Below are 14,739 nucleotides of genomic sequence, written 5' to 3' on the forward strand. Positions count from 1 at the left end.
ACAACAATGTTATATGGTTGCAAGGCATGGGTCATAGATAGGGTTGTACAGAGGAGGGTGGATGTGTTGGAAATGAAATGTTTGAAGACAATATGTGGTGTGAAGTGGTTAGATCGAGTAAGTATTGAAAGGGTACGAGAGATGTGTGGAAATAAAAAGAGTGTGGTTGAGAGAGCAGAAGAGGGTGTGATGAAATGGTTTGGACATATGGAGAGAATGAGTAAGGAAAGGTTGACAAAGAGGATATATGTGTCAGAGGTGGAGGGAACAAGGAGAAGAAGGAGACCAAACTGGATGTGGAAGGATGATGTGAAAAAGATTTTGAGCATTCGGGGCTTGAAAATACAGGAGAATGAGAGGTGCACAAGGAATAAAGCGAACTGGAACGATGTGGTATACCAGGGTCTTCGTGCTGTGGGCCCTGGACATGGATAGGGAGCAGTGGTTTTGATGCATTACACATGACAGTGAGACTGAGTGCAAACGAATGTGGCCTTTTTCTTTTTCCTGTGCCAGGAATGGATGGAGGCAAGCAAGCATGAATATGTAAATGTTCATCTATAGGGATAGGGGAGAAAGAATACTTCCAATGCATTCCCTGCATGTCGTAGAAGGTGACTAAAGGGGATGGGAGCGGGGGACTAGAAACCCTCCCCTCCTTGTATTTTAGCTTTCTAAAAGGGGAAACAGAAGGAGTCACGCAGAGAGTGCTAATCCTCCTCGAAGGCTCAGATTGGGGTGTCTAAATGTGTGTGGATGTAACAAAGATGAGAAAAAAGTAAAGATAGGTAGTATGTTTGAGGAAAGGAACCTGCATGTTTTGGCTCTGGGTGAAACAAAGCTCAAGGGTAAAGGAGAAGAGTGATTTGGGAATGTTTTGGGAGTAAAATCAGGGGTTGGTAAGAGGACAAGAGCAAAGGAAGGAGTAGCACTACTCCTGAAACAGTTGTGGGAGTATGTGATAAAGTGTAAGAAAGTAAACTCTAGATTGATATGGGTAAAACTGAAAGTGGATGGTGAGAGATGGGTGATTATTGAGACCTATGCATCTGGTCATGAGAAGAAAGATTATGAGGGGCAAGTGTTTTGGGAGCAGCTGAGTGAGTGTGTTAGTAGTTTTGATGCACAAGACCGGGTTATAGTGATGGGTGATTTGAATGCAAAGGTGAGTAATGTGGCAGTTGAGGGAATACTTGGTGTACATGGGGTGTTCAGTAGGAGAGATGGCCAGAGAGCGTTATTGGATTACCTGTTAATTGATAGGCGCATGAAAGAGAGACTTTTGAATGTTAATGTGCTGAGAGGTGCAACTGGAGGGATGTCTGATCATTATCTTGTGGAGGTGAAGGTGAAGATTTGAAGAGGTTTTCAGAAAAGAGGAGAGAATGTTGGCGTGAAGAGAGTGGTGAGAGTAAGTGAGCTAGGGAAGGAGACTTGTGTGAGGAAGTACCTTGAGAGACTGAGTGCAGAATGGAAAAAGGTGAGAGCAAAGGACGTAAGGGGAAAGGGGGAGAAATGGGATGTACTTAAGGAAGAAGTGATGGCTTGCGCTAAAGATGCTCGTCGCATGAGAAGTGTGGGAGGTGGGTAGATTAGAAAGGGTAGTGAGTGGTGGGATGAAGAAGTAAGATTATTAGTGAAAGAGAAGAGAGAGGCATTTGGACAATTTTTGCAGGGAAACAGTGTAAATCACTGGAAGATGTATAAAAGAAAGAGGCAGGAGGTCAAGAGAAAGGTGCAAGAGGTGAAAAAGAGGGCAAATGAGAGTTGGGGTGAGAGAGTATCATTAAATTTTAGGGAGAATAAAAAGATGTTTTGGAAGGAGGTAAATATAGTGCATAAGACAAGAGAACAAATGGGAACATCAGTAAAGGGACTAATGGGGAGGTAATAACAAGTAGTAGTGATGTGAGAAGGAGATGGAGTGAGTATTTTGAAGGTTTGTTGAATGTGTTAGATGATAGAGTGGCAGATATAGGGTGTTTTGGTCGAGGAGTGTGCAAAGTGAGAGGGTAAGGGAGAATGATTTGGTAAAGAGGTAGTGAAAGCTTTGCGGAAGATGAAGGTTGGCAAGGTGGCAGGTTTGGATGGTAATGCAATGGAATTTATTAAAAAAGGGGGTGACTGTGTTGTTGACAGGCTGGTGAGGATATTCAATGTATGTATGGCTCATGGTGAAGTGCCTGAGGATTGGCGGAATGCATGCATAGTGCCATTGTACAAAGGCTAAGGAGATAAAGGTGAATGTTCAAATTATAAAGGTATAAGTTTGTTGAGTATTCCTGGGAAATTTGTGGGAGGGTATTGATTGAGAGGGTGAAGGCATGTACAGAACATCAGATTAGGGAAGAGCAGTGTGGTTTCAAAAGTGGTAAGGGATGTGTTTGCTTTGAAGAATGTATGTGAGAAATACTAAAACAAATGGATTTGTATGTAGCATTTATGGATCTGGAGAAGGAATCCAATAAGAGTTGATAGAGATGCTCTGTGGAGGGTATTAAGAGTATATGGTGTGGGAGGCAAGTTGTTGGAAGCAGTGAAAAGTTTTTATCGAGGATGTAGGGCATGTATTTGAGTAGGAAGGGAGGGAAGTGATTAGATCTCAATGAATGTCAGTATGCGGCAGGCGTGCGTGATGTCTCCAGGGTTGTTTAATTTGTTTATGGATGGGTTTATTAGGGAGGCGAATGCAAGAGATTTGGAGAGAGGGGCACGTATGCAGTCTGTTGTGGATGACAGGGCTTGGGAAGTGAGTCAGTTGTTGTTCGCTGATGATAAAGCACTGGTGGCTGATTCGGGTGAGAAACTGCAGAAGCTGGTGACTGAGTTTGGTAAAGTGTGTGAAAGAAGAAAGCTGAGAGTAAATGTGAATTAGAGCAAGGCTATTAGGTACAGTAGGGTTGAGAGACAAGTCAATTGGGAGGTAAGTTTGCATGAAGAAAAACTGGAGGAAGTGAAGAGTTTCAGTTATCTGGAAGTGGATTTGGCAGCGGATGGAACCATGGAGGCAGAAATGAGTCACAGAGTAAGGGAGGAGGCGAAAGTTCTGGGAGCGTTGAAAAATGTGTGGAAGGTGAGAACATTATAGTTGCTCCAACAATGTTATATGGTTGCGAGGCATGGGATATAGATAGGGTTGTGCAGAGGAGGGTGGATGTGTTGGAAACGAGATGTTTGAGGACAATATGTGGTGTGAGGTGGTGTGATCGAGTAAGTAATGAAAGGATAAGAGAGATGTGTGGAAATAAAAAGAGTGTGGTTGAGAGAGAAGATTGTGTAATGAAATGGTTTGGTCACATGGAGAGAATGGGGGAGGAAATATTGACAAAGAAGATATATGTGTCAGAGGTGGAGGGAACGAGGAGAAGTAAGAGACCAAATTGGAGGTGAAAGGATGGAGTGAAAAAGATTTTGAGTGATCGGGGCCTGAACATACAGGAGGGTGAAAGGCGTGCAAGGAATAGAGTGATTTGGAACGATGTGGTACACGAGCTGTCAATGGATTGAACCAGGGCATGTGAAGCGTCTGGGTAAACCATGGAAAGTTTTGTGGGGCCTGGATGTGGAAAGGTAGCTGTGGTTTCAGTGCATTATACATGAAAACTAGAAACTGAATGTGAATGAATATGGCCTTTGTCGTCTTTTCCTAGTGCTACCTCACACACGTGCAGGGGGAGGGGGTTGTCATTTCATGTGTGGCAGGGTGGCGACGGGAATGAATAAAGGCAGCAAGTACGAATAATATACATGTGTATATATGTATATGTCTGCATATGTATATATACATATGTACACATTGAAATGTATAGGTATGTACATGTGCTTGTGGGGACATGTATATATATACATGTGTATGTGGGTGGGTTGGGCCATTCTTTCATCTGTTTCCTTGCGCTACCTCGCTAACGCAGGAGACAGCAACAAAGTATAATAAATACATAAATATAAGTGTATATGTATATGTCTGTGTATATGTATGTATATGTGCATATGTGGGAATTTATGAACATATATGTGTATATGAGTGGATGGGCCATTCTTCATCCATTTTCTGGTGCTACCTCACTGACACAGGGAAACAGCAATTATGTATAATAATAATACATCATAACATACATATGCCTTAGTCAAGCACCCAATCTTTCAACGAAACCATATGGGAGGACGAACAGCTGGTTTGAATGTCATCCGACTGCTGCAAGCAGGATTCAAACCTATGCACTCAACCCCAGGTGGCCCATGAATGCATCACAGTCAGCAACACTAAGCACTATGCCACAGAGGTGTAGTAATGCCTGGGGCTTTGTTTATTTGATCTTTTCCTCAGTGGAAATTTTCTTCCACATTCCTCATTTGAGATTTCACCTTAGCTAAATCTAATTATAATTCTACTATTTCATTCTGGTTCCCTTTCTCTCTCAATACATTACTCTAACTTTTTCTCTTCCAGTTCTTTGCTTAAGCTAACAAACTGACATTTCTGAAATTCCCCTCCTATTTTTCTCACTTTCTTGCTTATAGTTTAAATGATTTCCTTATCTTCATCCAGAAAAACAATCTTCATCTTTTGCCTTACCTTTCTTCCATTTCCCATTGTGTGTGTGTGTGTGTGTGTGATTACCAATCTGTATCAAATGTGGTGGAAGTTTTAAATTTATAAGGCCCCTCCTCTACTATTACAACTTTTCAATTTTATTAATGCTCTCTGCATTCATACTTTCCTAATTCACTTTACTCCACTCATCCACAACTGTTATCTCTTCTAATAAGTTTCTTCTTCAATTTAATTCTATATTATAGCCTGTAGTTGTTCCACCCCTGCATCTTTCAAATAACTGAAATTACTTTTTTGTTTTACACAGACAGCTTTACACTCATGTCCCATCTCTTACACTTGTAAATATATCATACCATTACTCTCACATATATATACAAAAACATCCCAGCCTAAACCCGATACTCAAGGAGGAAGATGAACAGCTGGGTTGACTATGGGCTGAGTGCTGCAATCAGAATTCGAATCTTCGTATGAATTATAGTTAGTCACACTAATTACTATACCAGCCTGTGTCCATGTGTTACTGGACTGCACCTGCCTGTGGTTACATTGTGAGTGAAAAGTCACTTCAGTGAGGCTATATCATTGTCAGCAGACAGAAAAATGTAAAATCTCACTGAGGAACTTTTCACTCTAAAGAAGTGTAACATTTCCATACCTTTTGAAGCTGCAGGAACACCATAAAAGAGATCCTGAGGCTACAAGATAAATAAGAGATGGCCATGACTAGTATAAATTACTACTGCTATACTAGCAACTAAAAAACAATTCTATAAAATGAAAGCCTCATCCTGTAAGAGTTTGACTTTCATGACAAACCATTAATAGAACCTTAAACGAAAGTCTGTCCTGTTGGATGCACCCTAACTCTCTGGTCAAAACTGAATACCATTTTCCTTCTACAGTACAGCATTTTGTCCATAATAGACATTTCCATCAAGTCTTTTCCCAATGTGTAAGTTGAAAACATTCCATTAAAATGGTGAACATAATGTAAATCATTATCCAGAAGAACAGTAAAATACTAGAATTCCGTCACAGGCAAAAAGTATATTCTTTATGGTGGTTACTATCAAGTGCACAAATTTAATCTTTCATCTTAGCCTTTTGGAAGTTATAAGCATTCATGTATATCATAAAAGGTTACAATAGATACCTAACAAAATGGTCTGGCTATCAGTTTTTGTTTATCAATTCCACTACCTATAAAAGAAAAGAAAAATGGTGATAATTTCACCATCTGCAAGCCATGTTCCCTGAAAACACAAGATAGTGCCAGATACTTGGAGGCCTACACAACTATCAGCCAGCTACATTACCAATATCTTTACACCTTGATATTAAGGAACCTGGTAAGTAAGCGGAAATTTGGTGTTCGAAGAAAATTTAGAAGGAAAAGCTGGCAAAGGTCTAACTGAAGAACATATTACATTAAACTTTTTCCATGGCTTTGCCTTAATGAAAAAAACTTAGATTACTTCACTAAAATAAAAAGATATGCAATGCTTTCTTTCTTCAATACTTTTCATCTCAAACTATAACAAACTATAACTGCAGTGGACTTGCTCCTCTACCCACATCATTGCTTACAGATCATGAATATACATGACTAAAGTGCCTTTTCTATAAGTACCGGTATATCAGTGAAATGATAAGGAAATGACTGCTTATGTTAGTAAACAAATATATAAGGAGTTAAAATTCTTTCAACTCTATCTACCTCTTTTTTTTTAATGCCTCATTTCCCTTGATAGCTCCCTCGAGCAAAAGAGAGATGGCCAATGACTGCCCCATCCAAACACATCTATCTGGCATTCTCCATCCCCCTCACTCCTTCTTCAGTATTCTCTCCTGCGTATTCCCTAATCTTTAACTTTGAGGATGCCAGATGTCTGACCTTTAGTCCAGTACCCTCTACCTCATTCCTCAATAACAATTTCCCTTACCAATCATTATACTATAATACGTCTTCCCCAAATAACCAAAGCATCCTGACACCACATCCCAAGGAATTTCCTCTTTCAGTCAACTAACACCTTTAATAGCTACACTTCAGCTTAATCCACTTTGCCACTTCACATTGGAGGCAATCCTCATCATCTTATTCTAACAGCCTGAATCCTAAAATTATCAGCTCCATTCTATGTCCATGTTTTGCAACTGCAGATTAGGGGTGGCAGAATCGTGTTAACCCTTGGTAATATTTTTCAATTCATGGTCACATTGTTTCCATTCATGGTTCTCCCAATACATCCAATCTTCCTACCCCCTCACACATTTTTTTTCATTTCTCCACCAACCTCTTCTGAAAGTTCATCACTTGTCCTAATCTTACTATTCAGCTCACTGTTTACATTAATTCCATATGGCACGACAAAGCCTTCTACAGTATTTCACTATCTCCCCTTTCAAAAAGTTATCAGTCTACTCTTGGTGGTATCTACCTTTAACATTCTTCTTTTACCAACCATGTATAGCTTATTCAATACCTGTAACTTTTCGTCTCTTTACCATTTCTTAATTCAGAATAACAGTAATCAAACTGTAATGATGAAACAACAAAACTGTATAAACCATCTTATATATATGTAATGCAACATCAATGAGTCATTACACATATGCTTCAGCACTGTGCATTTACACTAACCAGTTCCTACTAAAAATTAGTACTCAATTCAACACAGGAAAATATCCTTCATTATTTTTCATTACGCAAGTTTGGTTACGATATCTGAAGTTTAAATCAAATTAAACTTCCAACTAAGATATCCCATAATCTATCTAGAATCTGTATCAGAACATACCCAGGATGGTTATAGCCATCTCAAAGTGGTATTGTTAAGGCCTTGCTTTGTCAATGAGATCAATCTTATAGTTACCCGTAAACTACAGTTCCTATAATGTATACTGTAATATGTATAAATCTGTTCATGAGGCAATTTGATATATACCCAAACTCTAATCCTGTTATGTGTTATACTGCTGCATGAGTATATTTTTCTCACAAACAATAACTGGATACATTGAATCTCATCATTACAAGCATGTTTGTTACGGTTTCAGTTTAAGATTTTTATTCTTTCTCTGTGTAGAGCTATGCTATCAATAGTAAGCAACAGCCTGAACCAACTGGCAGTAACAGACTAGGGCACCATACTGAACTTATTTCATTATACTGAAATCATACTTTCTTTTACATTCATCTAATTTCAGCTCCATCTTTCCTATGTATCTAATACAAGGTCCATTGAAATCATCGTTATTTTCATAAAAATGAATCTTTTCACAGTTGTTTTTGATTGTATCTGAAGGTTGGTACACCTGCATGACTCAAAGGGAGGTAAACTCACTAGCATCTATGAACCACACTGTCTTCCCCAGCCCTAGAACTTAGTTCGTAAGGTTAAAGTATACAAACGACTGTAATTCGATGGAAAACTACTTCTTTCTGTTACAACTGTGGCATGTTTAGCATAGAAACATCCATAAAAACACTTTAGTAACGAGTGCCTCATCTGACAGTTTGACAGTCACAAAGTCAACAATGCCACACTTCTGACGCCCATATTCGTTACAGAAATTTCTGATATCAACATCATATTGCCAATGCAAGTACGTGAGGGTGTGTAGCATACATGAGTAAGAGCCTGACCGTGGGAGTGCCACAGTGCCAGGGACGGGGCCACTGGTTGTCCTGGCCCATCATGGCAGCCACCCAAACAGACTACCAGTCTCACTATTTTACCCTGCCATTTCTTGCTTAAAAGACTTAGCTCCTAGGATTTCACCTCAATCAATTCTACATACATTCAAGTCATTGGAAATGCAGTACTTACCGGTATGCTTATTCGCGATCTTATTGAAACAGTTCTGAAACACCTCATAGAGGTGCATCGGTTCATCCTCCGCTCCAGCCATCTTGGCTCAGACTGAAAACATAGTGTAACATTCGTTCATTTAGGATATACAATTCAACGTCTATTAAAATAAATGTTTGTACTATCTACGGTAGATACAACTTTGTGATCATGAACATATATCAAAGTTTTCAAAATTATATATACAATATCAATACTACCTGTCATACTATGCATATTCAAAAAATCTTCTTCACATTATATTTAAGAGAATGCTTTGTTTAGATCCGTGTCCGCACGCGCGTCAAGGCTACCAACCATACAAAATTCAATAACACAGGCGCTCTCTCATCCATTGCTGCTGGAAGCGCCAGGACAATTTGAAATGAATTCTCCCCTTTTCATTGTTTATATAAGGTAATAATTTGCGATTACAGAGATAATAGGAGTTTGACCTTATAGGTTTGTAGAAGGTTTTAACTTTCAGGATATATAATACAAAATATTTTTCGATATTACCTCACAGTGTCGTGGGAAGTGTTTATGGTAACAGGGCCAGGGCTAGAGAAAAAAATCCTAAGGAAAGCATTTTCAGCGAGCTGGGGAAACATTCTCACGGAAAGTAATTGTAAAATTTCTGAGACACGATACTCCCGAAAATTTACCATGCAACTAGGAATGATTCCTTGCGGTTGTGTGAAGAAATAATGAAAAGATAGTACTAGAGACTTATTTAGATATGTAAAGGATGAATCAAGTCACACATATATGCCATAGGTAAATTATAGAACGTTCAGTGAGGCCTAAGTATGATTTGTTAACGTGCTAAACTAACCAGTCTTGATGGATACGTCTTGAGCCGCGAAGCCACCAACCTTCATTCAGTCCCATTGTTCTATAACCTGCAACTACATAAGATTAATGGAGTGCACAAGGCATAACGCCTTATCCAGAATAAAGTCTAAAGTATTTTCAGTACAACCTGGAGTCGTTCGTAATTTCAGAAGATTGTTGACAACTGTGTCCATTCATCAAATTACAGTTGCGTAAGCAAACAACTCGGATGTGTCTATTACACGATCTAGTCACCCATATGCATGACATGCTAAATGAATTTAGGACCCTGGGGTCAACATACTGTCCCCACGCAACATCTCTGAAAAATGTGTTAAAATTATGTGTAGTGGATAATACGACAAATGTTCTTGCATAATGACGTCCCCCTAAAAATGCAAATGCATTAATAAAAAAAAGCTAATATTTCTTATGAACGAGATGGAAGTCATGCAAGACTTGAACGAGTAGAAGAAAATTTCCAGTTACAACAAACAGGGTCGGATTTACCCCCTCGACTGCTGTCCAATTTTTCAAAGACGCCCTAGTCATATGCAAACTATATCGTACTATAAACTGGACAAATCGAGTGTTGGGTTTAAATTCTTAAGTTTGACATCTTTAAAAACACGACTCTTCCCTCATCATTGTGCATCACGAAGTACACCGCAATAACTATTTGTTGCCTCACCTTAAGCTGCCACCCTAAACTATGGTCTAGGTGGCAAACTCACACAGTTACTTCTCTCCTTACACTACAGAAATGTTGTGCCGCCTGATATTGGATTCTTTTTCTCATGAAACAAGAGATTTCGAGACAATATTTTCACTGAACAGTCGGTATGAGATCGAGATGATCGTATTCCTGCTAATACAGGACACATGTATAATCATAATCCATAACGTGACTTTGAAATTTTTTGTAATCGTTATTAATCTTATATGCTTTCTACAGATACGTCATGGTAATGGAAGAAATACTTCGCACAGGAAACCCTCGAAAATTTGGAAGTTTATCGTGATCAAGGAGGTTAGATGGCAACTCATGAGCCGCCAGGATTGAAAATCATAAATGCAATGATATTTGAAAAGAACAAAAAAGTAGAATCTTTACACGTTTGGCGAAAAAAAAGCCCTGGGATAATTTCAGGAAAGCCGGATCCTCCCATTTTCAATACTCTCCAATCAATCAGGCCTTGGGGCCTCTCACCTTCTCAATACGCCGCTGCTCATATCCCATAAAGCATCATTTGAGATACCTGAAGCATCTGTTTCCATCAACAATTTATTCACTGAATCCATTCATTCCCTCCGAGGTTTGCTTCTGTCCTTTATACACACTCACGATACAAAACCGTTGTTTTCCACGCCTCTTATCTCCATATACCTCTCCTGAACCCAATATAGCTTTATCTTGGTTTCACTCTCTACACTATTTTCTCAGTTCTAAATATACTGAGCAATTCACATTTTTTTCTTTTTTTTACTTATCCACCTCAAGAGAACTTTGATAACAGTTCAGAGCAACTGGAACAAGTGTTCCTTCACGTAGCCTTCCTACCTTCACTATGCCTTACTTGTAACCTTTCACCAGAGATCTCAATCTCTAGCTTTTTCTTGAATTATTCTTCGTTCTGCCTTCCATTTTCATTTTACATTATACATGATTTGGTATAAAATCTTTCATTCGGCTTTGTTAGTGTATAATTCAGTGGTCACCATGAGCCACTGCACTAAATCTATCACATATTAATTATGATCATGTTTTACTGAACAGGAAGTTAGTATACATCTTTTAGCACTCTTAATAGCTGACGCAAAGAAATCTTAAATTACATCATGAAACTACCTATTTTTTCCACCGCAAAATCACTTTTGTGACGGTTTGAATCAGTTACAGTTTTATAACTGGAGGTAGGGTCATATCTCGTTTAAGCAGGTTGGACAGAACGGTTTCAGTATATTTGTCCCGAGTTATCACAACAAATGGTTGTAAATGTCTTACAAATACGTAACTTGTAAGCCGTAACCGTAAGCGATACTTCGGCTATGATTATTATTATTATTTTATTATACTTTTTCGCTGTCTCCCGCGTTTGCGAGGTAGCGCAAGGAAACAGACGAAAGAAATGCCCCCCCCCCCATACACATGCATATACATACGTCCACACACGCAAATATACATACCTACACAGCTTTCCATGGTTTACCCCAGACGCTTCACATGCCTTGATTCAATCCACTGACAGCACGTCAACCCCGGTATACCACATCGCTCCAATTCACTCTATTCCTTGCTTCCTTTCACCCTCCTGCATGTTCAGGCCCCGATCACACAAAATCTTTTTCACTCCATCTTTCCACCTCCAATTTGGTCTCCCTCTTCTCCTCGTTCCCTCCACCTCCGACACATACATCCTCTTGGTCAATCTTTCCTCACTCATTCTTTCCATGTGCCCAAACCACTTCAAAACACCCTCTTCTGCTCTCTCAACCACGCTCTTTTTATTTCCACACATCTCTCTTACCCTTACGTTACTCACTCGATCAAACCACCTCACACCACACATTGTCCTCAAACATCTCATTTCCAGCACATCCATCCTCCTGCGCACAACTCTATCCATAGCCCACGCCTCGCAACCATACAACATTGTTGGAACCACTATTCCTTCAAACATACCCATTTTTGCTTTCCGACATAATGTTCTCGACTTCCACACATTCTTCAAGGCCCCCAGAATTTTCGCCCCCTCCCCCACCCTATGATCCACTTCCGCTTCCATGGTTCCATCCGCTGCCAGATCCACTCCCAGATATCTAAAACACTTCACTTCCTCCAGTTTTTCTCCATTCAAACTCACCTCCCAATTGACTTGACCCTCAACCCTACTGTACCTAATAACCTTGCTCTTATTCACATTTACTCTTAACTTTCTTCTTCCACACACTTTACCAAACTCAGTCACCAGCTTCTGCAGTTTCTCACATGAATCAGCCACCAGCGCTGTATCATCAGCGAACAACAACTGACTCACCTCCCAAGCTCTCTCATCCCCAACAGACTTCATACTTGCCCCTCTTTCCAAAACTCTTGCATTTACCTCCCTAACAACCCCATCCATAAACAAATTAAACAACCATGGAGACATCACACACCCCTGCCGCAAACCTACATTCACTGAGAACCAATCACTTTCCTCTCTTCCTACACGGCTATGATATGACTTCATATTTGTGTATTACCAAGGAGTGTGAGCTAAGTAACGGCAGCACACACTAGTTCCTACAATGTTTCCAAGAAATTTTAAAAAGGATCAGTTACGTAACTTGGGCATATAGCGGTTTGAATTAGGATATAGAAGGTATGGGAAATGATGAAGAGGAAATACATTTGTACAAGAGACCCAGACCAAGGCTCGGAATATCTTCAGTGTAGATGCCAGGTGACTGGGGATCAGATTGCAATATAATCATTGTTATTCCATTTTTTACTCTGTATATTCACCTGGGTGTCAACATTTATAGTTATTAGTTGCTCTTTATAGAAATTGAGGGAATGGAGACTGTCTCACTAGACGAATCAACATAGTGACCAGAGTTAAAAGGTAAGATGAACTTTAATAGGTACCGGGTTTATTTTGATTTTCTACTCATTCGCTGAGATGTAGGCTACGATTCGAGAGGCTTTTAGAACCAGATCCACTCCATGACCTGGGAAGGAATTTAATGACAGACAAATAGAGAGATAGTGAACATGAACACGCAAGGTGACCGTGCCGATAGTCTGACTCCACAGACAGATTATGACGATGTCGATACCGCTAGATTCAAACTGATAATTCATCTGTAAGGTGTCGAAAAAAGTAAGTCTCAATAATTTGTTCATGGATGGGGAGGTTAGGGAGACAAATTGAAGAGTGTTGGAGAGAGGGGCGAGTATGCAATCTGCTGGGGATGAGAGGGTCTGAGAAGTGAGTCAGTTGTTCCCCGATGATGATATATCTCTGGTGGCTGATTCGAGGGAGAAACTGCAGACGTTGGTGACTGAGTTTGGAAAAGTGTGTGAAAGGAGAAAGTTGAGAGGACATGTGAATAAAAGCAAGATTATTAGGTTCAGTGAGGTAGAAGGACAAGTAAATTGGGATGTAAGTTTGAATGGAGAAAAACTGGAGAAAATTAAGTGTTTTAGATATCTGGTAGTGGACGTAACAGCAAAAGGAACCATGGAAGCGGAAGTAAGTCACAGGGTAGGGGAGGGGGCGAAGGTTTTGGGAGCAATGAAATATGTTTGGGAGGAGAGAACGTTATCTCGAAGAGCAAAAATGGGTAAGTTTGAAGGAATAGTAGTTCGAACATTATTACATGGTTGCGAGGCATGTGCTATGGATAGAATTGTACGGAGGAGGGTGGATGTGTTGGAAATGAAATGTTTGAGGACAATATGTGGTATGAGGTGGTTTGATCGAGTAAGTAATGAAAGGGAAAGAGAGATGTGTGGATATAAAAAAGTGTGGTTGAGAGAGCAGAAGAGGGTGTGTTAAAATGGTTTGGACATGTGAAGAGAATGAGTGTGGAAAGGATGACAAAGACGATATATGTATCAGAGGTAGGGGACACAAGGAGAAGTGGGAGACCAAATTGGAGGTGGAAAGATGGCGTGAAAAAGATTTTGAGGGATCGGGGCCTGAACATACAGGAGGGTGAGAGGCGTGCAAGGAATAAAGTGAATTGGAAAGATGTAGTATACCGGGGTCGACGTGCTGTTAGTGGACTGAAGCATGGCATGTGAAACGTCTAGGGTAAACCATGGAAAGGTCTGTGGGGCCTGGATTTGAATAGGGAGTTGTGGTTTCGGTTGATTACACATGACAACTAGAGACTGAATGCGAACGGATGTGGCCTTTTTGTCTGTTTTTCTGGCGCTATTACGCTGAAGCAGTGGGTAGCGATGCTGTTTCCTGTGGGACGGTAACGACAGGAATGGATGAAAGCAAGCAATTATGAATATGTACATGTGTATATAAGTACATGTCTGTCTGTATATGTATGTGTGTATATATTGATATGTATATGTATGTATATGTGCATGTATGGGCGTTTATGTGTGCACACACACAACACACACACACACACACACACACACACACACACACACACACATATATATATATATATATATATATATATATATATATATATATATATATATATATATATATATATATTTTTATTTTTTTTTTATTTTTCATTATACTTTGTCGCTGTCTCCCGCGTTTGCGAGGTAGCGCAAGGAAACAGACGAAAGAAATGGCCCAACCCCCCCCATACACATGTATATACATACGTCCGCACACGCATATATACACACCTACACAGCTTTCCATGGTTTACCCCAGACGCTTCACATGCCTTGATTCAATCCACTGACAGCACGTCAACCCCGGTATACCACATCCCTCCAATTCACTCTATTCCTTGCCCTCCTTT

The 14,739-nt window shown here is 39.9% G+C and overlaps 1 protein-coding gene across 1 annotated transcript in view; it reads right to left on the reverse strand.

Annotated features, from left to right (window-relative positions):
• The window catches only part of LOC139754419 (uncharacterized), a 461,762-nt gene that overhangs the window by 351,557 nt on the left and 95,466 nt on the right, over nucleotides 1-14,739 (reverse strand). Inside the window, exon 2 of the mRNA XM_071671697.1 lies at nucleotides 8,395-8,487. Coding sequence (XP_071527798.1) covers nucleotides 8,395-8,476 — 82 coding nt within the window. The 5' untranslated portion in view covers nucleotides 8,477-8,487. The remainder of the gene's footprint in view (nucleotides 1-8,394; nucleotides 8,488-14,739) is intronic.

This window comes from Panulirus ornatus, chromosome 17 (assembly GCF_036320965.1).
Source record: "Panulirus ornatus isolate Po-2019 chromosome 17, ASM3632096v1, whole genome shotgun sequence".
Taxonomy (NCBI): domain Eukaryota; kingdom Metazoa; phylum Arthropoda; class Malacostraca; order Decapoda; family Palinuridae; genus Panulirus; species Panulirus ornatus.